The sequence below is a fragment of the Podospora pseudopauciseta genome, chromosome 1 (assembly GCF_035222475.1).
Source record: "Podospora pseudopauciseta strain CBS 411.78 chromosome 1, whole genome shotgun sequence".
Classification (NCBI taxonomy): domain Eukaryota; kingdom Fungi; phylum Ascomycota; class Sordariomycetes; order Sordariales; family Podosporaceae; genus Podospora; species Podospora pseudopauciseta.
Window position 1 is genome coordinate 4298608 of NC_085892.1, and position 25513 is coordinate 4324120.

General features: G+C 52.3%; 8 protein-coding genes across 8 annotated transcripts; 4 read left to right on the forward strand and 4 right to left on the reverse strand.

Moving 5' to 3' along the window:
- Positions 1–509: 509 nt before the first annotated feature.
- Positions 510–4085, reverse strand: QC763_112140 (uncharacterized protein). Its single transcript, XM_062907803.1, has 3 exons — positions 3893–4085; positions 2935–3809; positions 510–2869 (listed from the first exon to the last, which is right to left on the reverse strand). Exons 2-3 carry the CDS (start codon positions 3320–3322, stop codon positions 1326–1328), a joined length of 1932 nt encoding a protein of 643 aa, XP_062770779.1. The 5' UTR covers positions 3323–3809; positions 3893–4085; the 3' UTR covers positions 510–1325.
- A 423-nt stretch (positions 4086–4508) lies between these two features.
- Positions 4509–9633, forward strand: sin4 (Mediator of RNA polymerase II transcription subunit 16). Its single transcript, XM_062907804.1, has 8 exons — positions 4509–5536; positions 5592–5838; positions 5894–6333; positions 6388–6613; positions 6681–6797; positions 6860–6973; positions 7033–8958; positions 9012–9633. Exons 1-7 carry the CDS (start codon positions 4901–4903, stop codon positions 8514–8516), a joined length of 3264 nt encoding a protein of 1087 aa, XP_062770780.1. The 5' UTR covers positions 4509–4900; the 3' UTR covers positions 8517–8958; positions 9012–9633.
- On the reverse strand, positions 8596–10061 carry QC763_112160 (uncharacterized protein; the record flags this gene model as incomplete). The annotated part of the gene is made up of 2 exons (XM_062907805.1): positions 8596–9800; positions 9860–10061. 2 exons carry the CDS (start codon positions 10059–10061, stop codon positions 8725–8727), a joined length of 1278 nt encoding a protein of 425 aa, XP_062770781.1. The 3' UTR covers positions 8596–8724.
- Positions 10062–10552: 491 nt separating this feature from the next.
- Positions 10553–13569, reverse strand: QC763_112170 (uncharacterized protein; the record flags this gene model as incomplete). The annotated part of the gene is made up of 4 exons (XM_062907806.1): positions 11385–13569; positions 11094–11290; positions 10694–11026; positions 10553–10632 (listed from the first exon to the last, which is right to left on the reverse strand). Exons 2-4 carry the CDS (start codon positions 11263–11265, stop codon positions 10553–10555), a joined length of 585 nt encoding a protein of 194 aa, XP_062770782.1. The 5' UTR covers positions 11266–11290; positions 11385–13569.
- QC763_0014260 (uncharacterized protein) lies at positions 13171–13587 on the forward strand (the record flags this gene model as incomplete). The annotated part of the gene is made up of 2 exons (XM_062905273.1): positions 13171–13217; positions 13305–13587. The coding sequence occupies 2 exons, from the start codon at positions 13171–13173 to the stop codon at positions 13585–13587; spliced, it is 330 nt and encodes a 109-aa protein (XP_062770783.1).
- Positions 13588–13779: 192 nt separating this feature from the next.
- On the forward strand, positions 13780–15424 carry QC763_0014270 (uncharacterized protein). Its single transcript, XM_062905274.1, has 2 exons — positions 13780–14465; positions 14519–15424. The coding sequence occupies exons 1-2, from the start codon at positions 13817–13819 to the stop codon at positions 15133–15135; spliced, it is 1266 nt and encodes a 421-aa protein (XP_062770784.1). The 5' UTR covers positions 13780–13816; the 3' UTR covers positions 15136–15424.
- Positions 15425–15580: 156 nt separating this feature from the next.
- On the reverse strand, positions 15581–18793 carry QC763_112200 (uncharacterized protein; the record flags this gene model as incomplete). Its single annotated transcript, XM_062907807.1, has 1 exon — positions 15581–18793. The coding sequence occupies one exon, from the start codon at positions 18791–18793 to the stop codon at positions 15581–15583; it is 3213 nt and encodes a 1070-aa protein (XP_062770785.1).
- Positions 18794–21559: 2766 nt separating this feature from the next.
- On the forward strand, positions 21560–25133 carry MNN10 (alpha-1,6-mannosyltransferase). Its single transcript, XM_062907808.1, has 4 exons — positions 21560–23068; positions 23217–23666; positions 23725–24013; positions 24072–25133. The coding sequence occupies exons 2-4, from the start codon at positions 23234–23236 to the stop codon at positions 24733–24735; spliced, it is 1386 nt and encodes a 461-aa protein (XP_062770786.1). The 5' UTR covers positions 21560–23068; positions 23217–23233; the 3' UTR covers positions 24736–25133.
- Positions 25134–25513: the final 380 nt, after the last annotated feature.

Here is a 25513-nt window from a genome sequence, read left to right on the forward strand (position 1 = left end):
GGGAGAGAGGTAACTTGAGAGTTTCAAGGGTACCTGCCTACCTACCTACCTAGTATTCTTATTGTTGTCTCTCCGTCTATCTTGTCTACTGTCTGGGTGGTGGTGGCAGGGCTTGTATTCGCCTTGAGACTCTATATTTCTTGGGGGGAGGTCATTTATTTGCCTTTTTTTGTCATGGGGAGATGAACGAAAAGGTGGGTTGGTTGGTTGGTGTTTGGTGTGTGTGAGTGAGTGCGTGCGGTGTGGTGCAAAAGATCATGATAAGTATACAGACGTGAGATGAGATGAGAGGGAGGTATGGATGCCATTTAGAGTATAGCTGGAGATGTGAGATGAGAAGAGATAGATACAAAGTCTCGAAAAAAGAGAGAATTATTGTTACAAATAATGAGAAGATGGTAAAACAATTAATATCTGACTATCTATGCTGTGTTGGCGGCGGCTGATAATGACGCTGCCACCGTCAACAACAAAGTCACGTGAATTATTTCGACGCTGCCGTCGTCGTCCCTCGCTTGCAACAGGATCAAGTGATGATACCACACCGACGGCTTCACTCATTATCTCCCCTTGTAATCGTAACAGTAAGTGATAAAAAACCAATAATATTTGTTCTCCTTCCAAAAAGGTGAAAAAAGGCTGAATCTAATAAACTCCAAGTCTCCCGAGTAATGGACCCCATAAGACAAATAAAGGGCGACTGAACCACTGCTTCTTATTGTTCTTATCCCCTCAAACTCCATAAACACCAGACTTGACTTCTTCTTCCCTGTTCCGCTCCCATATATGTGATGATCTCTCTCTCCCTCTTGCGGAGAAAGGGGAATAAAAACGGTATGTACCAAGTTCGGGGGTATGTACTATATGTGTAAATGTGACGATGGAATGTGATGGACGTGTGTAATCGAAATTTTCATGTACCCTGTTGTTTGCTCCCCAACGCCGATAAGAAATCCACAGAGCTTGTGTTCCATCCTCCCCTGGAAAGACGAGACCCTGCTGGCTTGACCTCCCAGTTGACAGTACGCTGCCTCAATAATACCGCCAATGCCTGATAAAAGAAAAAAGGCCACCCGGACAATTAATGAGCCGACCAGCTTCCAGTTTATTTTTTCCCTCTCATGTCGAATGTGAAACAGAAACTCCATCTTGTGCAATGGGAATGATGCGACGCCGGGCCATGATGGGATCGGAAAACACAAAGCCAACCGGTTTGTTGCTTATAAACAAAAGAATGCCGTGAGTTGTCGAAAAAAAGCGCCAATAGAAACCAAGTGATTTGCTCAAGGGAGAAACTGAACAACAACCCCCACCAACGAGGCCAGTCAATCAATGAGATGGCCCATACTCCTCGGCTTGCTACCAGGGGAGATCGTCTTCATAGCGGAAGCGACAAACTCTTGGCTGGTAGGCGTGGTCGGTGGACTAGATGTAAGCCCAGCAGCTGGGAGTACAAGCGGTTCTGGCCGTCGAACTTGATCCTTGGGCCGCAATGATGGGAGACCGGCAGGTGAGTCGTCTGGCGGGGAGGACAAGTCGGATGAATCGGGGTCCAAAAACTGCTTCTTAGGGGTCTTTATTTCCCTGATTGGCACCGCTTTGGTAGCTTTGAACGTCTGGTTGATCCTGTTCTTGGGCTTGGGGGCTGCCTTCTTCGGTTGTCTCGGCTTTCTCTTGGGGGCGGCCTTTTGCGTCGCAGGCGCGGGCTCGGCCGCTGTGGTGGTGCTAAAGCTGAGCGTGCTCTGTTTAGGGGGTCTGCCCCTCGACCTGGGCGCTGGAAGGAGGGCGTTGCGAAGCTTGGGACTGGCAATCGGCGTCGGCATACCGCCTTGCTCGGCAAGTTTCGACTTGCAGTTGCCGGGAGTCTGTACTTCCTGCGAGGACCGCGAAGATTGTGATGGTTGCGAAGACTGCGATGACTCGAACCCATCGTCATCGTCTTCTGTCCTTTTCCGCTTGCGCTCAAGTAGGATGTCGATTCTATTGCGCTCTAGGTTGGCGGCGTAGCGCTTCTCCTTCAGCTCATCCCCAGTGACCATGTAGGATTCCCGATCTCCTATATCTTGCTGATCCCAACGTGGCAAGTTGACCAACTCCGCGACGTCGTCACACTTCGCTTTGATGACCAGATCCCAGCAATCCTTGAATTCGATGCCCTGTGGCTCCGGATCAAGATTGATCCAGGCAGTAAGGCCGTCTCTCTTGCTCCGGGTCAGCTGGCATAGCTCCTTGACGAGTCTTCGCACGCCAGGGATTTTGAGCGTAGTCCCCACCACAACAACAGCGTCCGGAACTCTCCGTAGATCTGCCTTTGAAACCATCCCGATCGCATCCTCGTCGGGGTTGTATTCGTTGTATAGCACAATCCGTGGGCGTAACTTGCCGATGCCGTGACTTCGCTTCCCCGCAAAAGCCGTTCGTACTTCGTCCTGCTCCTTGCACTTCTCGCAGAGTGGGGGCTCCGGGCCCTGAAACAGCGACGGGTTGAAGGTCTCCAAGTGGTTACATTTTGTGCACACCATTTTCTCCAAGCCGCCATGGAGTTGAATCGTCGTTGGCCATGGGCCTTTGCTGTTCAGGGGCACATTCGTCGCGAGCGGTGGCATCTGAGTATCTAAACTATCGATATTCTGAGTGTACAAGCGCATGAGCCGGCCCTCTGAGGCAATGGATGCCAGCATGTGGTGGAACGACGTTGGCTTGGCTTCAGATGCCATCTGCGACAATTCGCGGACCATGTCGTGGAAGGAGGTGGTGGAGGAGTCGTGTTTGTAGACGGAGGCATCAAAAAGGTGCTTCCCAGACGCCTTGAGCTTGTGTTGGCCGCGCAGTGTCGTGAAGAGTCCTGTCGATGAACGAAAGTCGGGAACTGGGGGTCACATCTCAGTCAGCATTAAGGGGTACAGATGTTGGGTGGATGAAGGGTTAACCTACTGCCTGCAGAAACAGAGATTCCAGCGCCCGCAATCACCACAATCTTCTTCTTCTTTCTCAGGGCTGTCAACAACCTCTGAAGATTCTCTTGGTCCTCATTGTCATAATTCTCCAGGTCGACATACTCGGTTGTGCGGGGCCGTGGGGCTGCAACGCGACGGCGCTTGGTTGGTGGGGGACCGTCTGTCCGCACCTGGATCTCTCCCGAAAGGTCTGGCATGTCGTATGACTTCCGTGGAGTTGCGCTGCCCGAGGTAGTTGCGCTAGCACTCGGTGATGGGTATCGATTGGAAACATCCACGGCGGGTGAAGGGGGCGAAGGAGACTGTGAAAGGACCGAGAGAGGTGACGATGGAGAGGACGCTGTTGAGCGTCTGGAAAACGCCATGGTGGCGGTCTAAGTTGGCGCCAGAGCGAAGAAAACCCAACAGTGTGTCAATGGTGTGGCTGGAGCAGAGTTTGTGGGTTTCGCAGGACCCTCGGGGTGAGGAGCAAGACGAGCGGAGGGCGGTCGGTGTTGGCCAAGTGTTGGTTATATCATGACGAGATGCCAAAGCCCACAGTGTGTAGAAAAAGGTTTTCCCCCAGGGTTGGGCGGATAATAACAGGTCGCGTGGACAATAGGTGAAAAGGCGCGCTCGGTGGGCCGTGGTTCACGCGTCGTTGGGTGAAATGGGACAAAATGAGGGTGGTTGAGTGCCTGAGACTTGGAATTACCCACGGCTGGGCATTGTTCGAGGTTGACGTTCGTTCTTTGCCGGGGCGCAGAAAGCGCAGAAAGGGGAGGATGCGAGTTTGCGATTGGCGGCAGATGCAGGCCGTGACAGCCAAGCAAAAGCCCCAGAAAATACCGCTTCCCTGGCACCTACGATCCACTGTGCGTTCATCGGGGCAACGGTTAGAGGTATCCATCCATATGTATGTAGATCCAGGGATGTCTTAGATATCAGATGCCCACCCTAGGTATCTCGTATTATGGACGAGAAGAGAGAAAGGACTCTTGGAGCAGTTGTGGTTATTTAGGCCCAACCAAGGCCCTTCAACTATGGCCTTTCACCTCGACACTTTTGTGGACGTGCCCACGATGGCTCGGGCTATGGCTTTGGGCACTGAAGTGGCCTGTGCGAGGCTCAGGATGTTTAAGAACCAAATTCCTCAGGTAAGAAGGTCACCAGCACTTTGATGCTTGGTTGGGCCAACCCATCATCTTCTGGCGATCTTGCTCTCCTTATCCATACATCCAGGGCGGGAAGGCAGTTTCCCGAGCTGTGACTACCCGCAAAGCTTTAGAGATTCAGCAATGTCAAATAGGACAAAATGTGAGGATAGCTGATCCTGACTACCCAGAAGCAAGATGACGTGCGTGTGCTGTGTGGGTACAAAGGTACGTACCTTAGCTGGGTGGGCGACCTAGCGTTGCTCGGAAACCAGGCAGCTTGGCATGCAGCACTTGCAAGGGGCGGTGGGCTGGCAGCCACAGCGTGTGGCTTTGTTCCCTTCAGGCTGCCAGGTGCCATTCACTTCACTCCGGGTGCGTTCTCTCAGTGGCTCTACGAGGTGTACGCAGTACATGTTGCAAGCCGCCACAGCACACCACTCAGTAAGTATCTATGAGAAGCCATCTTCATCTTGCAGCCGCGTAGAACAAGACGATCATCAGCATTCATCATCAACTTCCATCAGTGTTCCATAAGCTCCATCATAGATACTGAAGTCCATCATCGCGCCAATACCATTTCAGTCACTGCTGCTTCACTTCATACACACCTAGCAAGTGGGACCTTCAACATAAATACAGCAGCTGCTTTTTTTTCACGGTAATTCCATAATCTGAAACACTCTCAAGCACACGTGAACCCAAAGCTCATTATCGTATCAGAACAGACTTGCCAAGGTAACCCACCAAAACGGCCGACGGCGTTGAGTTTGAAGCTTTTCCAACAAGCCGAGGGCGGCGGCCCACATCATGAGTGCCCATGACATGTCCCTCCTGGGCGGGGATTCCATGAGCATCGACTCTGGAATCCAGGTGATGCAGAGCATTCAAGGCATGGACGGTGCCATGGCTCTCGATGATGTCGACCTCTTCGGAGATTCTGTTATGGACAATGCTCTGGGTACCCTGCCCCTGACCTCTCGCCCTCCTCCAAGTAAGCAGCTTCAGCAGCGGCTCGACCAACTCCGAGCCCGTGGTTGCTGTCAGGGAATCGCTTGGGGCCGCTTGGGGAACATAGCCTGCGTCTCCAAAGATGGCATGTCGGTTGACATTCGCTACATGCGTTGCAATCCCGAGAACGGTGAATGGGATATGAATGATCCAAGCTCTTCTGCCACCATTTCACTGGTTCATGGTCCGCCCTCGTTCATCTCGCTGCCTTCTGCCGGCGCCCCCATAGTCCACGTCGCCTGGTCCCCTACCACGCATATGGCTGACTTGGCCGTCATTGATGCTCTCGGCCGCATCAGCATTCTCTTCTTCCCACTGCAGATCAACAGACCCTATCCTATGAGAAAATGGGATTCCGATCCTGTGGACGACCTCCACAGCGTCGTCGGTTGTCACTGGTTACCAATCGGTAACGCAGCAAGCCAGGGCCGAGGGGTATGCCGTTCTCTTTCAGGACCACATGTTTGGCAGTCTTGCTTACACTCGGTAGTTTCTCACCCAATGCAGCGGTGCACACTGGGCAGGGTCCGAATACAAATACAACCACATGGCTCAGCCGGCTTTTGGGCCGTCACATCCTCACCCTGGAAGGAGCGCGCTAGTGTGTGTTACCACAAATGGTCTTCTGAGGCTGTTCTATCAAATTAGCAGCCGGCATGAGGAAACGGCTCTCGAACTCGAGAGTGTGACGGCCGCCGATGATCTCATCACGCACGCCTCTTTCTGCTGTGATAAACGTAAGACCCCGCCAGACTCGAAATGTGTTGCAGCAAAACTAATCTTTTTGGTCAGCAAACACCCTTCTCGTAGCTCTCGCTACGGCGTCGAAGCAGCTGAGGGTAGTGCGTGTTGGTGTGAACTGGGGGAATCCCCCAAGTGATAAGCAGGTGCACCCAGGCAGTATACAGTTAAGACCATCGATGAAAGAGGTGCATGTAGCCACCACCAGTTGGCTACAACATGGCCCGAGCGAATCAACTCTAGACTTTTCCATGGCACAGCTCTCTCACCTCCTAGTACTCCCGTCTTTCATGGAGACCAGTAACCCTCCAACCTTCGCCCCAGCGGTTGTTGTCACGGTGAGATCATATCTGCCAAACGAAACCTCGCCCTACGATCAGGAAACCCAGAGCATCATCGATCGCTGGGAGGTTCTGAACGATCAAGCCCAAGCACCACATCCCGCGTTTGAGCAGCTGGGTCCCCGGAACGGTGCTGGAGCTGCCCTCCCGGTAAGTTTCTATGAACTTTGATGATAGGAAAGCCGCAGCTAATGGATAAATCAGACCATGACTAGGTTGCGGAAGCTGGAGCCAGTCACAATCCCCAAAGTGGTCATCTCGATGCATACGACCACCATACAGCTGGGAAGAGTCGTTTCCTTCACCTTTAGCGACGGCACCGTTCAGTACCGTGACAGGTTCACCATGGCTGAACTTTACAACGAGCACAACACCGAGAACATCAACAGCCCTCACCAGGTTGGGTTCCAGTTTGACGATCCGACGCCCTGTAAGTCCTCCATACTAGTGTGTTTGCAGGTACTAGCTCCATGGTGACTAATTTTCCCACTGTTCAGGTCTTCAGGTCGCTTTCTCTCCGAGCAACTTTGCATTCGTCCAAGTGTGTGAGGATAACACATTGAAGCTGAGAAAACTCTATTATACAATGGGTGATTTAGGTTCCCTTCAAGACGGTTAGTGTGGTGATGCTTCCTTCGGCCTATGTGAGAGACCCCCAACTAAATCTGTGATCTAGTCCAAGCAAGGGCTGTTCTGGCATCTCTCACAATGCCCATCTCTTTTGCCTGGCAACAGCAAATGACCTTTGATGACATCCTGGCGGTTGTCCGTCCCTTGACCCAGCATCCGAGTAAGTTTACCTCCTGGAAGGGTTGGTCACGCCTGGATCTAACAAAAGTTCCATTTCAGAGTTCACAAATGCCTTGTTTAAGGAAATCATAACTCTGCTTCGGACTGTGGTCGACTACTCGGAAGAACAGCAGCAGCTTGTCGACACGCTCATCCGGAACAACCAGCTGCAGTCCTGTCTGAGCCTTCTGAACCACTTTGGCTTCAATGGGAACTTTGAAGCCAGGTCTTTCCACGGAAAGTTCGCCTCGGTCGCCCTCAACCTGAGAAACATCATTGTTCTCATTGTGCTTGCGAACCACAGCCCACAAAAGTCCAACGGGGTACTGAACCCGCTCGATGAATCAGAGGTGGTCGAGACCCTTGTCGGGTGCGCAGAATGGGCCGTCAGCTTGTTCTCGTGGCTCATCGACTCGCTCTTCAACCTGCTCGACGACCCCGAGTTCATGGCGCTCCTTTCCGACCAGAGACGATTCCAGGAACTGGCGAGCTACCTCCACACCCGCAACGACGTCTCGGTCTATCTTCTCCTCTGCTCATCAACACGCAGCTTGCTCCAGGTTGCCTGCCGTCGGGTCGCGGGCTTGGAGGAAATCAGCAGCCGCGCGCTCACGTACTACAAGACTCACAGCGTGACTGAGACAGGGGCTGCTCTTCACCATGCCTATCAGAGGATGTACCGCGCCAGCTCCAGCAGCCCGGTTAAACCCCAGGATTTTGAACGCCTCTTGAGCACCCTCGGCAGGGACATTTCCACTGCCTATCAAAGAACGCTCACGGCGATGGCCAAGTCCAAGGACCAGACCCAGCCCGGAACCACGGAGCAGCAGCAGCAGCAGGCCCAGCAGCGGGTGGAGCTTTTTGTAAAGTCGGCGCAGAACCGGTGGGAGCTAGAGATGCTGTCGGGGGCCAACCCGCCTAATATCTTCCGCGAGGTGCTCGCTCGCCTTTTTACGAGCACGCTGACGACGTTTAAGGCATTGACGGACCCCGCGAAGCTGTACTTTGCCAATTATGACCTGCTTGAAGTTAATGATGATGCGAAGACGTTGAGGGCGAGGAAGAAGGCGGGGAAGTATGTGGATGTTTTTAAGAGGGTGGAGTTGGTTGCTAGGCAGCAGCAGCAAAACACGCAGTCTTCCCCTCCTGCTGCTGTGAGGAATGGGACTCAGGGGAAGGGTGGTGGTGGGGAGAATGTCAAGACTGAGGCTGGTGTGGGGGGTGCGGCAGGTGTGAAACTGGGGGGCACGCCTTCGTTGACGTTGGGGTTGGCAGGGGGTGGTGGGGGTGGTTCTGCCGGTGCTGGCAATGGGGCGAATGGGGGTGCTGCTGTTGCCATGACGCAGGTTCACAGCCCGAGGGATGAGGGAGCGGGAGGGGCAGGAGGTGGGCATGCTATTCGGTGGAGGCGGTGTGTGAGGTGTGCTTCGGTTATGGAGGACATTATGAACCAGCGGCCTGGGTTTACATATGTGCTGGCGCAGCAGCGGAAGTGCTGTTGTGGAGGGGCTTGGGCGCTGGTTGCGAAGGGGGCTTTGGGGTAGAAGAGATGAAAGTTTATGCGCTTGGATAGATCGTTCACAAGCTCACGGTCAAATTGTCCGTTCGTTGGGATACGAAAACTGACGTGTGGCTGCCAACCTGAGCATGACCGTTTCATTTCGTGTATACACAAGCCAGTTCTAATGAGTTGAAATCACTTCTTTTCTTTTTTCACCATAACCAACCCCTATTTTGCTTTGCCTTTTTGTCCTACGGTTCCCAAAGATACCTCTGCTCCACCACCCCCTCCTTCACCAACCCCCTCAACGCCATCCCATAATCCCCCCCATTCGGCGTCCTAAGCAGCGTATGAATATGAAACTTTGTCGGCTCCTTATTCGTCAAGAAAACCCCCGAGTGGTGATCAAACTCGACCAAAATCACGGGGCTCTGAACCCGGTAGTAAAACGCATCGTGATCCCCAAACCCGCCAATCCAACAAAAGTACGTCTCGTGAAACCACTCCTTCAGCTGCTCAAGTCTGATCTTCCTCGCAGTGGAGGGGAGGTAGAGGAGGTACTCGTCCAAGATCTCCGCAACGAGATCCTGTTGGGACTGGGTCATCTCCGAGACTAACACCCCCTCATAAGGAACAACCCTATTGTCCCGATAGGCACCACAAAGGTGGCGTTGGTCGTCGTGGTTCCACCTCCCCTTTGGCATGGCGTCATCTTTTAAATTCTTATATACCTGCGCGAGTGTTTGTTTCTCAGCTGGTAAAGACTGCATCAGCTGCAACCCCAACTTCTCCTCCCGCTGCAGGATTTGGGTTCCTTTGTAGGGGCCCGAGTCAATCATGTTCGGCTCTGCGCCTGTGAACCACGGGCTTATCACCACTTGGTCTTTGTAGAAGAAGAGGTTGAGGCAGAGGTGGTGGCCGTAGAAGGAGTAGCCCCAGGGTGTTGTGGTGGAGGGGGAGCCGAAGAGGACAAAGTTGTAGGAGTGCTCGTTGCAGATCTTCGGGGCGGAGACGAGCTCGCCGAGGAAGTGGTTGATGCGCATGGCCGAGAGGGCTTTATAGTAGCCCTCGGGGGAGAGGGAGGATTGGAGGACTGAGAGGACGGCATCCCGGATTAGGGGGGTGAGCTCGTCGAGGCGGATGCCTTTGTTGGAGAGGAGGAATTCGGGGTTGGACCAGGTGCGCCATTCGGGGGAGTCGATGTGGTAGAGGGTGGATTTGAGTTGGGAAGGGGACAACAGGGAGAGGAGGTTGGTGGTGGCGGTGACTATGGAGGAAATGGGGATTTCTTCTGGTGAGAGGTGGAAGAGGTTTGGTTTTACATTTCCTGGGAAGCGGGTTAGAATGGACGGCTCTGAATGAGCGTAAAGGGGTTATGAAACAGACCATCGCTGGTTACGCCCTTGAAAGGCTCCTGGTAGAGCTTCAGCCAGTGAAGGTAGAGGCCATGAAGCCATGGGGGGTTCCCCCCTTCAATGAATGCTTTGGCGTATTCATGGGCATCCTGCTTTTGCATCTCAGTGAAGCGGGGGATGGACAAGTCAGGGAGGTGCTTATGGTATGTCTCGATGTTTGGTTGGTCTGCCATTTTGACTGTCTGGTGTAGTGCTCGCAACTAAGATTACTAGATTGTCACAATGACAACAAAGACTGAAGTGAGTGATGAGGTGAAGTGAGATTAGAATAAGAAGCTGAGGTTCTGTCACTAGGCATGTAGGTCTAGACACGGAAAGGCCCAGCCGGTGGTTGAATTGATGCCGGGGAATGAGGTAAAACTATCTCCCGGTCCCTGCAGCCACCTCGGCGTACCAGACATCGCCAAGGGCGGAATGAATTAGAGAAAGACGAATGATAACCCGGATGTGTGGGGTGATCAAGATGGTGGAGTTGGCTGCCCCTCCCCCGCTTCCCCAGCTCCCCGCTCTTGACTATATGCCTCCTGGGCACATGGGAGATGGGCGATGTGTGGTGGTGGATTCATATTCTCATAAGGGAAATGCTGGTGAAAGTGCAATTCAAGGCTATTTGCCCGATGCCAAAGACAACTCAAACCCATTCCGTGAACCAAATCCCACCACATCACAGCTCCTTGAAGTTAACATGGAACAAATCCACCCCTTTCCTCTTCGCTCTCAACTCCCCAATATTCTCCTGAATAGCTACACCACACATATTAGCCACCATAGCCACCATCACCAAACACATCACCACGACACTCACCTCCCGGCTTTCCTTTAGCCTCAACATGCGCCTCCTTACTGACCCACCCAATAACCATCCTCACACTCTTCTCCCCAGTCCCACCCCCATCAACCTTCACCTCCGCCCCATAATCCGCACCCTTATACCCCTCCAGCTTATCCCCCTCAACAGCACTGACAAACCGCCCAACCTGCTCCTCAAACCCCTCCTCCGTCTCAAAAGCAGTAAACACCTCAGTGCATGGCGCCTTCAACACAGCCGTGTCAAACTGATAAACAAATGTCTCTTGAGCCCTGACATGATCCTTGATGTCGGTGATGCACTGCTTTGCTGCAGAGGCGGATGACCATTCTGTATATGCGTTGTCAGTACCTCGTGACTTGGAAACATGATACCGAGAAAGTGGGGGCGAACAGACCAGTTGCCAGCACCCAGGTCTTTGGATCCTCGAGCTTTTGGCCAAAGAAACCTTGCTGGAAATCAGGCTGGGACTTTACTTTGGCCACAGCATCTCCCGGAAGTTGATTGCCAGAGTCGAGAGACTCGACGTCGAGTGTTTGAAAGAGTGTGACGGTGGCGGACGATGGCATTGTTGAGATGTTTGGGCGTGGATGACTGTTGGTTTTGGGTTGATGATTCTGGTTGCATGAAACTGTAATTGGGAAAGCTGGCCAGCTGAGAAACACGATGACGTATTAATTCAACTAACTTGTCAACTTGATAACTTGCCAGACTGTACACCGTCAACAGCAGGATCCTTCACTTTCTTTAGGACCAGTCACAAATTGTCTACAGATCATGAGCAATGCACAAAGGAGCTAAAATGGGAGAAATGGCGAGTTTGTTATTAAGAGTGTTCTATAAGAACCTTGAACATAAATCCACAACCCGAAACTCCCGGTTGCCGGTATGCATATGGTGTGTGAGACGGCGCGAAGTGCGAGAAGGGCACGGGCTTTGCGGATAAGAACGACATGTAGCGCGTTGCCCGCTGGGAGACGCGACCAGCCCAACCCAAGCCACCTCTTGGCCCTTGCCCTAGAGAGAGTGTGGGATAGTCGAACCAGAGCGGGAACGAACATATCCAAGTGAATCTTCCTGGCCCGAGTCCGAGATGCTGGCTCCGGAGCAAAGTAGCTTCTGCACGAGTTGTTCCCCCGCCTTGAACTTGGCCTGTGGCGGGAAAAGACACCGGCGCATTGCCCTTACCATCGCGCTTGTCTCCTTCAGAAAAGATTCCAGTCTCAAAAGGGTGCTGGAGTGAAGTAGGTGATCTTCAGTACAGACGCGACGTCAGTTATCAACCTAGTTACTCCCGAACACGCATGCCTGAGCACGCGCAGTCGTTGCAATAATATACCCTCTCGATAACCGTCCTCACAGCCAACGCATATGCTCTGTTGAAATTGCTGGCGGGCTTAACATCGATTTGAATGCCGTGAAATATAACCTCGATGTACCCTGTGACGCAACGGCCCAAGGCAAGACTGCCGGCGGGATGAATACCAATCCCTACAGAACGTGAAGAGCAATCTCTGCGGGGGCCACGCCGATGGGGCCTTTTAAAAGGTCATGCCCAGGACTTACTTCCCAACATCAGTCGAAAGCAGTCGATGTTGAAAGCAGTCGAGCTGACGGAGGAACACGCAAATGGCAGTTTCAAAGTCATGCCTAGAGCAACGCAAGAAGTCACCGTGTCAACGGGTCCAATATGGACACACTCTAGGGTACGCCAACACCTAGAGCGGACTGAAGCAGTTTAACTGTCATGCCCAGGACTAACTGCTAGCCTGTCGTTGGCTGAAGAAACGATGTGCCTATCGCAATCGGGGCCTTTTAGAGTCCTGCCCAAGACACGTGTGGAATCGTATTGAAGTCGAAGATGGGGCGGTGACAGGAGCCGCCTTCAGGGCTGACATGTTTCCAAGATGTTTGATGTTAACAGGGCAATATGACGGGGCCAATTCTCTGGGAAGAGCGACGACGCCTCGGCACAGAGTATGCTGATCAGCTGACATTCATGTTGCCGAACTGGCGACTCGGATTGGCGGGGGCGTGTGTGCAAAAAAGCTGAAAGCGTCGAGGGTCATGTTGACCGGGCGCACACACGCTTCAGGGTGAATAGAAGGGTAGCCATGATCTAGATGGAGCAATTTGTTGTTATACTCAGGCAATGAACCAATCGACAGAATGACCTACTAAGTTGACAACGAGATTATGTCAATATTCTTGATGGCCTGTAACTTCGGAATAGCATGTTGCCGAGGGGCGCAACAGCTGGTGGTGGTGATGATGGCTGTTCAAGGTGATGTGAACCGGAGAGGGAAAAGAGGAGAAGCCGGAGAAAGACAACATTGAGGCAGGATCTGCAGGTTGACGGTATTCGAGAGTCCACATCATACATCAAATCTGTCATGGATGAAAGACTCGAGTTGTTGAAAGGTCGCTCCAACAAGCTGGTGTTGAGGGGAAATCAGCCAAGGGGAGCCATCGCCATGTGGACATTGTTATGCCAAACAAGGCTTGACAGAAGACTAGGAGGGTTGGTAGCGACTAACACATGGCTTCCGTTCGCCAAGAATATCGAAAAGATTCTTGCTGGGAGAGGAAATGCTTCACAGGACGACAGGTCTGATTCGGATGCTTTTGTGGAGAGCATGACATCGGCATGGATCACGGCACCAAGCCGCTCTCTCTTGTCAACACCTATCTTTCCACGCCACGGGACCGACGATGCTATGGTTGATGTTCAGCTCGGACGTGAGGTTAGAGATGTGCTCTCCAAAGTAGGGTTTCGGGTTGAGTGGAAGGAGTACTTGGGTGCAGAGTTGGAAGGTCACTGGATCAAGGTGCCAGAGGAGGTGGATGATATCACGGCCTTTCTCAAAAGATCTACCGGCAGTGATAAATAGGTAACCGGTACTTTCCATAGGAAGATGTAACAAGACTAGTCGCTCTTGCCAATGACAGGGAGTGGTCGGGTGTGTTGTGAGCGCCTTCCATGATTACTGCCTCGGACGGGACCAAAGATGCACCTTCCTTTTAAAAGTTTTTGCCATGCCCTATATCAGACTCATGTCAAAATTTCAAGCAACATTTTGTGCGGTGCAAACCATAGGACCACCCATCAACAATCCCAATATGGAGTGTACCAAGGACACCACCCAGGACACAGGTCCAGACCAGCTTCAACAATCCGTTGCCACCGGCTGGGCTACCTTTCTCGCTGCCCAGCATTGGTCCCGGGAAGTAGATGCCCTCAGAAGGTCCCTCAACGAGCACATCAAGCAGACAAGCACGCAGCATGAGCTTTTGTCCGTTGCTGTTGTGCAGTCCAAACCAAGCTCTCCTGTTACTGAAGCCAGCCTTGAAAACCACCTCGAATCATTGCGGCAAGAAATGACGGAGAGCATGTCTCAACTCTCGCAAAAAATTACATCTCACGAGGAGAGAACTGAACATCTCCGGTCTCTCACATCTGATGATATCAAGGACGTTCAAGAGAAGTACTTATCAGCGCTCGGCATGGTCGAATACCTGCAGGGGGAGCTACGAGGCATGAGATCAGACAAGGTCAACATTGAAAACAAGCTCACGGCGCTAGAGCGAGATACTGAAAACAAACTCACGGCATTGGGACGCCAGATTGCTGCTCTACTACCGCCTCAAACACCCTTGCCCGACGAGGCCGTCAGTTTCCTCAACCAGCTCGTCTCTCGTCGTGCTGAAGTGATGAGAATCCTCAGCCTCCCCTGCCATGAAGAGTTCACACAGTTGCAGCAAACCCATGGTGAGAAAACGCCTGAACAAATCTCCATCAGACCTTGGGCTTACCTCCTATAGTCACTGGAGCCACTGCCAACCCCGAACATACTGCCATACCGACAAACCCGCCTAGGCTCGATAACACAAACACCACACCCACTTCAGCACCATCCATCACAGACATTCAAAGCCACGTGCCGGACAGAGGGCAGAGGCAGAACACAGTGAGCAAACACAGTCAGCCCCACATGGCGGTTATCACTCGAAAGCAGCCCAAACGGAAGGCCGCAGAGCCTCCCCAGAAACAACCTAGTGCAAAAAGGGCCATGCCACTGGGAACATCTTCAACCAAAATCAGCCTCGTTAACCCGCCAAAGACGGTCCCTGCTGATGCCCAAGACACCAAGGATCTCTACCACCGGTTCCGGAGCCGGTATGACACCAACCCGCCCCAGGATCAAGTAAGAGGCATCTGGAGATTCATCAACCAGATAAAGAATCCCGACGTCGCAAAGCATCTTCAGGAGTCTCTTGTCATGTTCCTGCCCGAGTACGTGAAGTTGGGTTCAAGAAGCCGACTGGCGACACAAGTCAACGGCGTCCAGAGAATTTTCATTACGATATCCGGGAAAGTGACCTGGAAGATGTTCACTGAGGCGTTTGACAAGTATGCGGCTTTGCATTTGAAGGAGTGAATGTGGCTACCAGGAGATTGATGACATTGATGATGATGAGAATGGTGCTGTGGATGGAATGATACGAAGTATGAGCGAAACGAAAATTTGCTGGAAATTTGCTTCACATAAGACGATGTAGCTTGGCAGATATGGGTGAAGGATGGATGGGGGTTGTAGGTATGGGGGTTTCTGTGGTCCATGTATATTATCGACGGATTTGCTATTTAGGCCACTTGCAGGAGCTTTCTCATCCACAGTGGCTGTATCATAACATCCTTGACAAGCAGCCCACTTATAAGTATGGGAAATATTATTCAAATGTTTTTAAATAATACCTCATGCGATGTGTATGTACCGTTTTCCAGTTGGTGATTCAAATATCCTATGCAAACCTAACCCCTCTCTTCCGTACTCGAACCCCTGTTACTATCTTCAACTTCTGTAACCAACTCCCTCCCTCCCTTCAGTCCGCAGACCTCAAGCCATTCACCCCCACAAAGTTGGTGTACTCACACCTGCAACCCCCAGTACCACCATCCATCCCCCCAAAACTCGGGTTGAAGAACCCGCCCGGGTTGACCAAATCCCCCGTGTTGTTCATCCGATTGAGGAACAGTTTCGCCTCACTGGTGAAAACCCTCCGCCTCTCATCCACCTCCCGCATAAAAACAAATTTAATCCCCGGGATACCCCCGTGCGTATCAAGCGTGACTGTAATCGGGTAAGGGAACGTGCCGGGCTGTGTCCCGTTTACATTCGCCTCCCGACCGCCAAACCCGCCGATTAGCTTGGTGGTGTTGGACTTGCGAGTCCAGATCTCGACTTTATACCGGACCGAGAGCCAGGTAACGACAAATTTCGCTTCTGAGATGGGGGAGCCGCCGTTGCGGTCGATGGAGGGGGGGAGCCGCTCGTTGAGGGAGGAGAGGTAGATTGTTTTGTTGTAGTACGAATAGAAAGAGTATCGTTCTGTTGGTAGGCCGCGGTCGTAGAGGCGGAGGGGTTGCTGAGTGGGAAAGTGGAGGTGGTTGGCGGGCGCGGCGGTGCCGTCTTTGTTTAGGATGGGTGGGGGGACGAGTTCGGAGATGTTGAGGGCGGGGGAGAGGTTGCCTGAGGCTTGGCGGGGTTGGTTTTGATGGTCGTCAAATCCCCCCCTGCGGGTGAGGAGGTTGGGGCCGACGGTGGAGTTCACGGAGCGGAGGATGGAGATGTAGAAGGGGGTGGGCTCGCCGGCTTTGTCGTCAGAGACAACACCGTCGGTGGTGTTGCCTAGGAAGAACATGTCTTGGAAGGTGGGAGGGTCGGGGACGGGTTTGAGGATGAGGTTGGCGGGGGTTTGGCGGGGTGTGACGAAGAGTCGGCGGAGGATGGTTGAGAAGCTGATGCCGTTGCTGCGGATGGAGACGGAGCGAGTGGTGGTGCGGTTCTGGCCGACTGTGCGGTTGAGTTCATCTAGGGGTCTTCCGGTTCCGAGGTCTATGGGGGTAGGCCGGGGGGGTTCTTGACCGGTGACGTTCCATGTCTGTCTGGTGTTGTTGTCGAACTGGATTTGAAGGATGAAGCTTGGCTGGTCCGCGTTGAAAGGGGCCACGGAATCGGCCTCTTCTTTTGGGAGCGAGCAACTCCAAAGTGTTGCCGGTTGGATGCAGACTGTGCTTGAGTCTGACTGAGTTCCTATCACTGTCGAAATGCCAGTGGGCATTGGTGGGAAGTCGGTGAGGTTGAGAAACCGTGATGGGATGCTTGCTTCGGCCACTGTGCGCCGTGATAGAACCACTCCAAGGACAACCCCCAAAATGATCATGGAGATGAGGGCAGCAAGGATCCCAAAGCACACTCGTCTCCGCTTCCGTCCCTCGGGCCCTGGCTTCCCAAGAGCACCGCAGCATGGGAAACACCCACGCCCTACTTTCCTCGCCACAAAGTCTTCTTTTTCGTGCCTCCTTCGCTTTCGTTCTGCCGCCAAGTTGGGCAAATAGTTTGCTGGGAGAAAAGACCCTATCGGCCGGTCTGGCAGCCGCATCTGTGTCGGAGGTGGTGTCAGAGGAACATTTTGGAGACCGATGGCGCCTTGGGATGTCATTGTCTGCGATAAACCAACAGGGACGGGACCTGGTGATGGGGGGAACATGGTGGTCGCAGCGTGGCCTGGAGGAAGCACCGCCTGGTAACAAACATTCTCCTGTCTATGTGGAGGTGAATAGGGAGGCGGGAGCTCGGGTGTTCGAGATTCCTCGACCAGGATGCGTGACTTTTCTGTTTGGGTCTCAGGTTGAGACACTACTGTTGATGCTGGTACCGGTGCCGGCGCTGGAGCTGGAGCTGGGGCTGCTCTCGGGGCTGTAATAGGTGCTGGTGCTGGTGCTGATCCTGGCAGGTTTGGAGTTGATTGCGTGGGCTCAACTGGTGAAAAGTCCTGAACAATGATGCGTGGCGGACGTTGCTGTGGAATTGTCTCAATCTTCGAACTGCTAGACTGGCCAAAATTGGACCTCGTGAGAACAGGGGAGAGCCCCGTCTTCTGGTTTGTCGTTTCCCACCATTCAGTATTCACCTTTGGCTCAGCAGCTTCTCCTACAGTCGGGAGTCTTGGTGTTGCTGGGGTTGGTACAAAAGGGGAAGTGACTTGATCCCACCATCCCTGAGATCGCGTACTCCCACCAGTATTTGACCTCTGCCTGTTAGTGTGGCTGTATGACTTTTTGGTAACTACTGGACTGCCATCTTCCTCAAAAAGCGTCACGGGTGTGTCCATATAGCTGTCATCGTCACTGACATAAAATGCAGTTGTTGCCGTGTCTCGTCTGTTGTTACCCTCTTTGCTCATCCCAAAGCCATCCACACGATCGCGGTCAGATATAGGAGATAATTCCTGACCTCTGTAGCCAGAAGGGATGGATGGAACGGCTGGGACATAGGCCGTTTGTGGAAGGATCATGCCATCGAGACCCCGAGGTGAGAAATCGTCCTCGGTATCCGGTGACCATGCAGATACCGGCTGCTTTGATGGCGGTGATGTTGGTGGTTGGCGAAAATAGGGGGGCAAGTCCACTGGTGTCGCGACCACAGCTGTATGGGGGCTGATGACTACATCCGAGTCTGTAGGCATCTCGAAGCCGATCATAATAGGCCCGGCACTAGGTGAGAGATCAACCTGCGGCGAAGACTCAGCAACTAGCCTATCGACTCTTTTGCCTTTTGTCGGCTTCCGTTTCAGCCAGCCGAAAGTGCTGCTAGATTCACCGTTCTGTTGCCCTTCCAAAGCTAACAAGGCGGCGGCATCAACAAATTTCCCTGTTCGACTCTCGCGATTTGCCGAATTCAGTTTCATTTGGTTGGCGATATGCTGCTGCTTTTGTTGACGGAACTTGGACATGTCGGTGACCAGTTTGATGCCCGCCCTTGCGTTTTGTGCCTTTTGTCTATGTCGAGATTTTAACCTCTTCACCTTCTGTACGGACAGGCGTGGTGCTAAAGAGGCGGTTGTTGTCTGGCTTGGCTGTCCAGATGGAAATGGGTCTGTGTTGATGTCCACCAAGGGGCCGTCCATGGGGGCAGCTGTCATGGGAGTCAACACTTCATCATCCTCCCATTCTTCCCAGTCCTCCTTGGTCCTGCCAGTGAGGTGGCTGCTGGGACGATAGGGAGGGGTCCGTAAGTCGTTCGTGTTGTCCATGTTGGGTGTATTGATTAAATTGTGCTTGATTATGTAGCGATGGTTGGTGTGTGATGGGCTCTTGTCAGAAATATTATTAGGAAGGGGAAATCTGTTGCAAGTCGAAATGGAACCAGGCCATTTGGCAACAAGACCTTTGTAGAAGACTTCGATATGGCCACAGGTGAGTGGCAATGTGATTGAATTGTGTCCCGGTGATTAGAATCCTTCCAGTCAATAGACAATAGAAAAGAAAGGAGCACCTTGAGGAAGAACAGGCATTTCTCGGTGCAGGTGGCTGTTTCAAAGAAAGCCAACAATGCAAGTCCACCAGGAACAATGGAGCCAGAACAATAGGAACAATAGAGAGAGAAAACCACGAGAAGAACGACAGAAAGAAAAGAGAGGCAGGTGAATAATTTGCAAGGAGAAACCAAACACAGTCACCACCAGCCATTTCACCACCACCTAACCGGGAATCCGACTCATGGATCCATTCGCGGATGTCTGAGTGGCTCGCCTCTGGCCGGACTGCATCTGCCCATGTTTGCAAGAAAGGGCTCGTCGTTAAGCAGAGCGCTCTCTGTGGACAGGAGGAAATGCCCCATTTGATGAGGCATGAGAACTGTGTGGAATAAGCGCTGCGAGGTTGCTTCGCGCCGAGGGATTGGCCACGGCGAAGCGCCCATATATACCCATGGTCTTGAACTTGATGTTGATTGGTTCCTAGTCGCGGCTGCATTCAGACCCGTCCATCCAATTGTGCTCATCCTGTCGCTTCGCAGCGCAACACGGAGATTGAAAGCTCCACACAGCTAGTGAAGAGTCCAGAACAACAAATCTGTCGCGTTATGGCATTTGATGAAACCGAAGCAAGATGGTGACTGGTTTCCAGTGGATTTGTTTCCGCCTGTTCGTGAACTGTGGAAGGTGGGTGGGATGGGGGTGTGACCCGTGCGTCCCGCTCAAAACCCACAACAACACAGGCGAAGTTCGAGATCCTTGAACAAATCACCATTCAAACATCACGGTGTGATGGTTTCTCGAGCTGTCTACTGACTGATCGTTAGGTAGACACGGCCCATATTTCTAGTAACACCAGTCTGTACTCTCACCTAAACCCACAGGCAGCTTCTCTGCTGAGATTCCAGGCAAGCGCTGCCAAGTCCGCCAAGCGTCCAGCTCTTGCCAAGCTTTATTGCCAAGCCGTCAAAGGCTGTAAGAAAGACGTCACTAAGGTCCCTTGCAACTTAAATCTGTGTTGGCTGCAACATATCTTGATCGATTAACCTCAACGACACATAAATGAACATAGATCAATGACATGATATTTGATAGCCACATCCTTGTTTCCAGCGAAGTTCCACTACCTCTACTATCTCGTTTCTCCAGGTATCTAGCAACAAACACACTCCTCGCCGCAGCAGCAGCAATCGCACTCTTCAACAAATCCACCATGCATGCCCACTTCAGGTTGAGGTTCCGCACTTTGTTGACAAAATGAGTCAGGCATGTGAGATATATCCAATATCATCTCAAGAGACTCACAGGTTGCCTTGTTACCAGACCGTCGAGTGGAATAGCCTCCATGGGCTGCTTTGTTGAGGGGCATCATCGGAGGGCATTATCTTGGTTTCGAAAGAGACTGGCTTCAAGAGCTGAGGAAGATGCAGGTAGGATATGATTTGAAGATGACGGCGTGCACACTAGGCCCCATTGATCACATTTCAGCATCCTACCTATTAGGAGACTGTAATGGGCCAGAAGCCAACAAACCGATGAAAACCAGACTCCCGTGCTTTCCGTATTTCGTCATCCTTTAGCTGTACGTTTCTCAACAGCTAAAATGATGCTGTTTCCGGCCATCGAAATAACCGGGTATGTTAAAACGCCAACAGCAGCCTGTGCGTGAGCGAATTGTCATAGGATGAACAACCACAACATTGGAGCTGGTTGTGCGTTTTATGCATGGCTTACTGATATAAGTCACAAGGACTGACATCTCCAATCAGGTTGAGGGCTTCATCGCCAGTGGCACTTGAATCAATTATGGTGTCAGACGAATATATGGATGTCGTATCCACCGGCACTTGAATTCACCATCGATCACGCCCTTACGAACCGCTGGGCCCGGTCTGGCAACCATCCACACCAAGTAGACTGTCAGAACGGCGTAAAAACGGGAAACGGCGCCCAACCCCCTCAATGATCATGCCCCGACAAAGAAGGCTAGCACGGGAAACTGAAAACCCATGCCAACACATGTTAACGATGAGGATTGTACCTTGTGAAGAGGCTAGAGAGCCGAGAGAGAGGTCAAAGCCTCCAAGACGGTAATCAGTCACTCGAGTGGCTCGATAGAATCGTCTTCTATCACAGTGATGACTGTACTAAGGTGTCAATATGTCCAGAAAGGCAATCTGGAAGATGTAGTATGATATCTCGATGCCAAGTGAAACAGTGTTTCAAGGTAGAAACGATGTTTTTTTGCATTTGACAATCCCGCCAGCATTGTCATGCCTTCTTGGAATCCCCCCAAACTCGGAACAGACAGTTTCTAGAAACGCCGACAATTGTTCTATCACGGGGGCCAAAACCCAGGAAAATGTTTGCTTGGCAAGATCATGTCGCTCACGTTTCATTGTTCCGCGTCCTGGTATTTGGCACTCTGCAATATTTCCGAAAGTTTGGATGTCAGATGCTGGTCGGTGGCTCAGCACAACTCAAAAGTCTCGTGCCAAGAAAATGTTCATCTTCACAAACATGAAGACCATCAAGGAGTCCAGTAAAAGAGCCAACTTAGTGTTCAGATGTGAGCTTTTCCGGCCCACCTAGGTATCTTACCGGCAAGCACTATCACGGCCGTTTTGCCTTTTAAAATATGATGCTGCAGAACGCCACCGAGGAACCATTTTCAATTGGGGCGCTGAGAGTTGATAGTGGGTAAGATTACGCAGCCTTGGCACCTTTTCAACAACGACTTGAAGGAAAAGGGCATGCGATGGAGTGACGGCCAATAGGTATGGAAATCCGAACCCTCATCTGTCACCTCTCTCCCTATCCCAGCTTTCATGTGTCCGGATCCGGTCTACTGCTGTTCTGCTGCTGATCCGAACCGGCGTCTGAATTCGTCGGATACACGCGTAAACATGGCCCCGAATCGCGTCACCCGCAACCTGGAACTTGCCAGGGGATTGTCGTGACTTGAGGACTTCTGGAGAAATGGAGAAATTGGTGATGGCGTTTGTGAACGTTGGGGTCTTGGTTCCTAACCCCCCCTGAAATTGAACGGTTCTGAGAGATAAGGTGGACGCTACCCGACGTTTAGCGTGTTGCAGACAGGTTGATCTCTGGCAATGATTTGCCCCATGTTTCCATCTGCGACCTTGAAAATCCTGAGAATCCCGTCCTCCGCTGCAAACCGGGAGACAGTGACGGGATGGAAACAAATATGGAGTTGAAGACACCAAGCCAGCTGTTTCTCGTATATGTGCTCACAGTCAGAATCAGAGGCTCATCAGGACTGGCAAGCATCGGGGTTTTACCTCAGCCCAGGGAGTTGAAGAAACAGGGGCCCTCCACGGCCCCAGGCCAAGGAGCGAGGACCCTGCCGAACAAACAAGGGGGGAGGAAAAAGCTGGCTGACCGCTGCCGAAAAGTCTTGGCTTCACAATGTCCACTCTGGCCAAATCCTCAACAACAATTGTTTGATAATTTCGAACAAACTCGACATCCACCGCCCCTCAGGCATACCTATGAATCCCAATCCCACTCCTTCATCTGCACCGACGACCAAACCCCGCAGTGTCGCCCCGCGTGGATCGAGGCGCGCACAGAGCGTCCAGAGGGAGTGACGAGAGAGACGACAGTCTTACAGCACCACCACATCACTGGATCTGCCGTTTCGGTAGGCGGTACAGCAGACGCCTCGTCGTTTATTCGGCTGCAACTGCGAGTTTCACCAGCTGCAATCGCAATCAAGACTGGAATAAATCCCCCCCACAAATCGAAAGCTTGGTGAGGTGGCTCCCGTCCCTCCCATTCAACCACCCAATCGCCAGCGCCTTATCCCCGTACGACGTTGAAGAAAAACCCACAAACTGGCGTCCTCCCAGAACGGCGGAGCGTCGTCGTCGTCGTTCAGCGACCGACCGGTACGGTCCCATCACCGAAGACGCTCATCGACCGCCGGACCCAGTCCAGGTAGTCTGCGATTGGACAACCGACGCTCTCCTTCGGCCTATTTGACCGTCCAGCCTCAGCATCAGCCTCAGGGACCTCTCTCGCCGATTCCAGGTACGTGGCTATTATCCACCTGGTCCTCGTGATCCCCCTTCGGCCGCCAGCAGCCACGGGTGACAAGCACTCTTTGTGTTTGTGCAAACCCTTGTGTGGAATGTATATCACACAGCAACAAGCTAATCCCTCCTCCTTCGATTTCTAGGCACACCCAGTTTCCCGATGTCCTTGTCTCGCAGTCCATCTCCCGTACCTGGCGGCGGTTGGGCCAGCCCAGGTCTCAACATCGGCAGCGGTCGATCGAGTCCAACCAGAGGATACACAGGGGGGTCGAGCAGCGCAACGCCTGTCATGTGGGAATCATCAAGACTAAAAAAGGCTGGCGGGTCCGGGTACCCTTCCTTTGCGACGCAGAACTCGGGCTTCCTGTCAAAACACATGCGCAAGATATCGAGCAGCCTCCCCCGTTTCAACAGCTCCAGCAGCTCGCCCTATTCCGAGAAAGAGAAGCTTGGCCGTGGTAGATGGTCGGCTCAAAACGTACCGTTGCTGGGAAGATTACGGGCTCTCATGGGACGCATGGGCCGGAAGATGAAGATACGGCTACTCATTTTGCTTATGCTTTTATTTTGCATCATCGTATTTTACAATACTCGTAAGTGGACATCTAGGGACGGGTAGCTCGGACGAGCCGCGGTTAACAATACGCCCAGCTTTGGTATATCACTGGAGAAGAACGTCATGGCTTGGCGGCGGTCAAAAGTTTGTCATCATATTGGCTGCCAACGTTGGTGGCGGTGTCATGGAGTGGAAGGGAGCACGAGAATGGGCGATTGAGCGAGACTCGGTTAGGAACAAAAAGAAATACGTGGGCAGATGGGGATACGATCTGGAGATTGTCGACATGAGCACCAAGAAACGGTATGCCCACGAATGGCGCGAGAGTTGGGAGAAGGTGGATTTCATTCGCACAGCGCTCAGAAAGTACCCCAAGGCCGAATGGTATGTCTGGTTGCTGCTTCCTGTCCACTCGTCCGATGGTAGCTTACGCATATTCTAGGATCTGGTGGCTTGATCTGAACACCTTTATCATGGAACCAAGCTATTCACTCCAGGACCACATCTTCGACAACCTTCACAAGCATGTCTACCGTGACATCAACGAATACAACCCGCTCAACATCACACACCCGATGACGGACGAGTACCTCGACGCTGATTCGCGAAGCCCCGTGGGTGATGGCAACGTCAACTCGGTGAACTTGATCCTGCCCCAGGACTGCTCTGGATTCAACCTTGGCTCCTTCTTTGTTCGCCGGAGCCCGTGGACTGACCGGTTGCTGGATGTCTGGTGGGATCCTGTGGCATACGAACAGAGGCACATGGAGTGGGAGCATAAGGAGCAGGATGCGCTGGAGCAGCTGTACACTACTCAGCCCTGGATCCGGAAGCACACTGGTTTCCTTCCGCAGCGCATGATCAACAGCTTCCCACCGGGGGCGTGCTCAGAGAACGGCAACGACACCCGGATCCACTACGATCAAAAGGACCGGGACTTTTTGGTCAACATGGCTGGTTGCGAATGGGGCCGCGACTGCTGGGGAGAAATGTACAATTACCGTGAGCTCAGCTACTGGCTCAACCGAAACCCCTGGGAGCTCTTCAAGGAGGAGTTTGTGGCTGTCATTTGGTTCAAACTCACGGGCCAAAAGGTCAAACTTTAAGAAGGCTGGTTTGGAAGCCTTTCTACGAAGACACGATCACGATATTCAGGATCTACGAGCTTCCGTTTCTACATTTGTCCCTTGCCGAATTATTGACGAGCAAAGGGACGTTACATAATCTTTTGGCCAATAGAAGCAAGAGGGGTGTTTGTCCCTTCTCTGCGCTGTTTTTAGTATATTCACATCATCCTTGTTTTGCATAGCCGTCGCAACACTTGAAAGGAGATTACAGGCGCGCATCTCTTCTTCAATGTTACTTTTTTGTTTTCTCTCTTACGAGGGAGATGTTCGCATTTGAGCGGCTGTGGCAGGCAACAGTGTTTCGACCCATTTTTTTTCTCCCTGTGCAAGCTCATCTGTCCCACGCAGTGCCGTATTGCTTGTGACGGAGGAGGCCATTTGATTCTTTGGTGAGGAGAGGGGGCGGGCGGTATTTTCTGTCATGGCTTGACAATTAAAAGGCGGGCGGGCAAGGGAGTGTTGGAGGACAAAAGGGAGGGGGAGGTCTGGGTGGGTTGGGAGTACAGGGTTTTGGATAGGGTTGTACATAACATCACACACATACACACAAGATATAGGGACTTTTTTACATGATGCATCATGTGTATCCATGGAGAGTATCTTTGCTACCTACTACCGGGCACGGGATATAACATACACGAGAGACATGGTTGTTGTAACTTGGGGGCTTAAGCCTCAGAAACAGCAATGATTTTTCAAAGTTGAGAGCTGGAATCTGCTGAGGGCCGACAGAAAGCTGACGATCGAACCCCGGGTT

Coding starts and splice junctions, on each gene's coding strand:
- QC763_112140 (XM_062907803.1), bottom strand. CDS start 3,322: ATGGCGTTTTCCAGACGCTCAACAGCGTCCTCTCCATCGTCACCTCTC. Junction 2,870..2,934: donor AATCTCTGTTTCTGCAGGCA/GTAGGTTAACCC, acceptor TGTGACCCCCAG/TTCCCGACTTTCGTTCATCG.
- sin4 (XM_062907804.1), top strand. CDS start 4,901: ATGAGTGCCCATGACATGTCCCTCCTGGGCGGGGATTCCATGAGCATC. Junction 5,839..5,893: donor CTCTTTCTGCTGTGATAAAC/GTAAGACCCCGC, acceptor CTTTTTGGTCAG/CAAACACCCTTCTCGTAGCT. Junction 6,798..6,859: donor TTTAGGTTCCCTTCAAGACG/GTTAGTGTGGTG, acceptor TCTGTGATCTAG/TCCAAGCAAGGGCTGTTCTG.
- QC763_0014270 (XM_062905274.1), top strand. CDS start 13,817: ATGGAGTGTACCAAGGACACCACCCAGGACACAGGTCCAGACCAGCTT. Junction 14,466..14,518: donor ACAGTTGCAGCAAACCCATG/GTGAGAAAACGC, acceptor TACCTCCTATAG/TCACTGGAGCCACTGCCAAC.
- MNN10 (XM_062907808.1), top strand. CDS start 23,234: ATGTCCTTGTCTCGCAGTCCATCTCCCGTACCTGGCGGCGGTTGGGCC. Junction 23,667..23,724: donor CATCGTATTTTACAATACTC/GTAAGTGGACAT, acceptor CAATACGCCCAG/CTTTGGTATATCACTGGAGA. Junction 24,014..24,071: donor AAGTACCCCAAGGCCGAATG/GTATGTCTGGTT, acceptor CGCATATTCTAG/GATCTGGTGGCTTGATCTGA.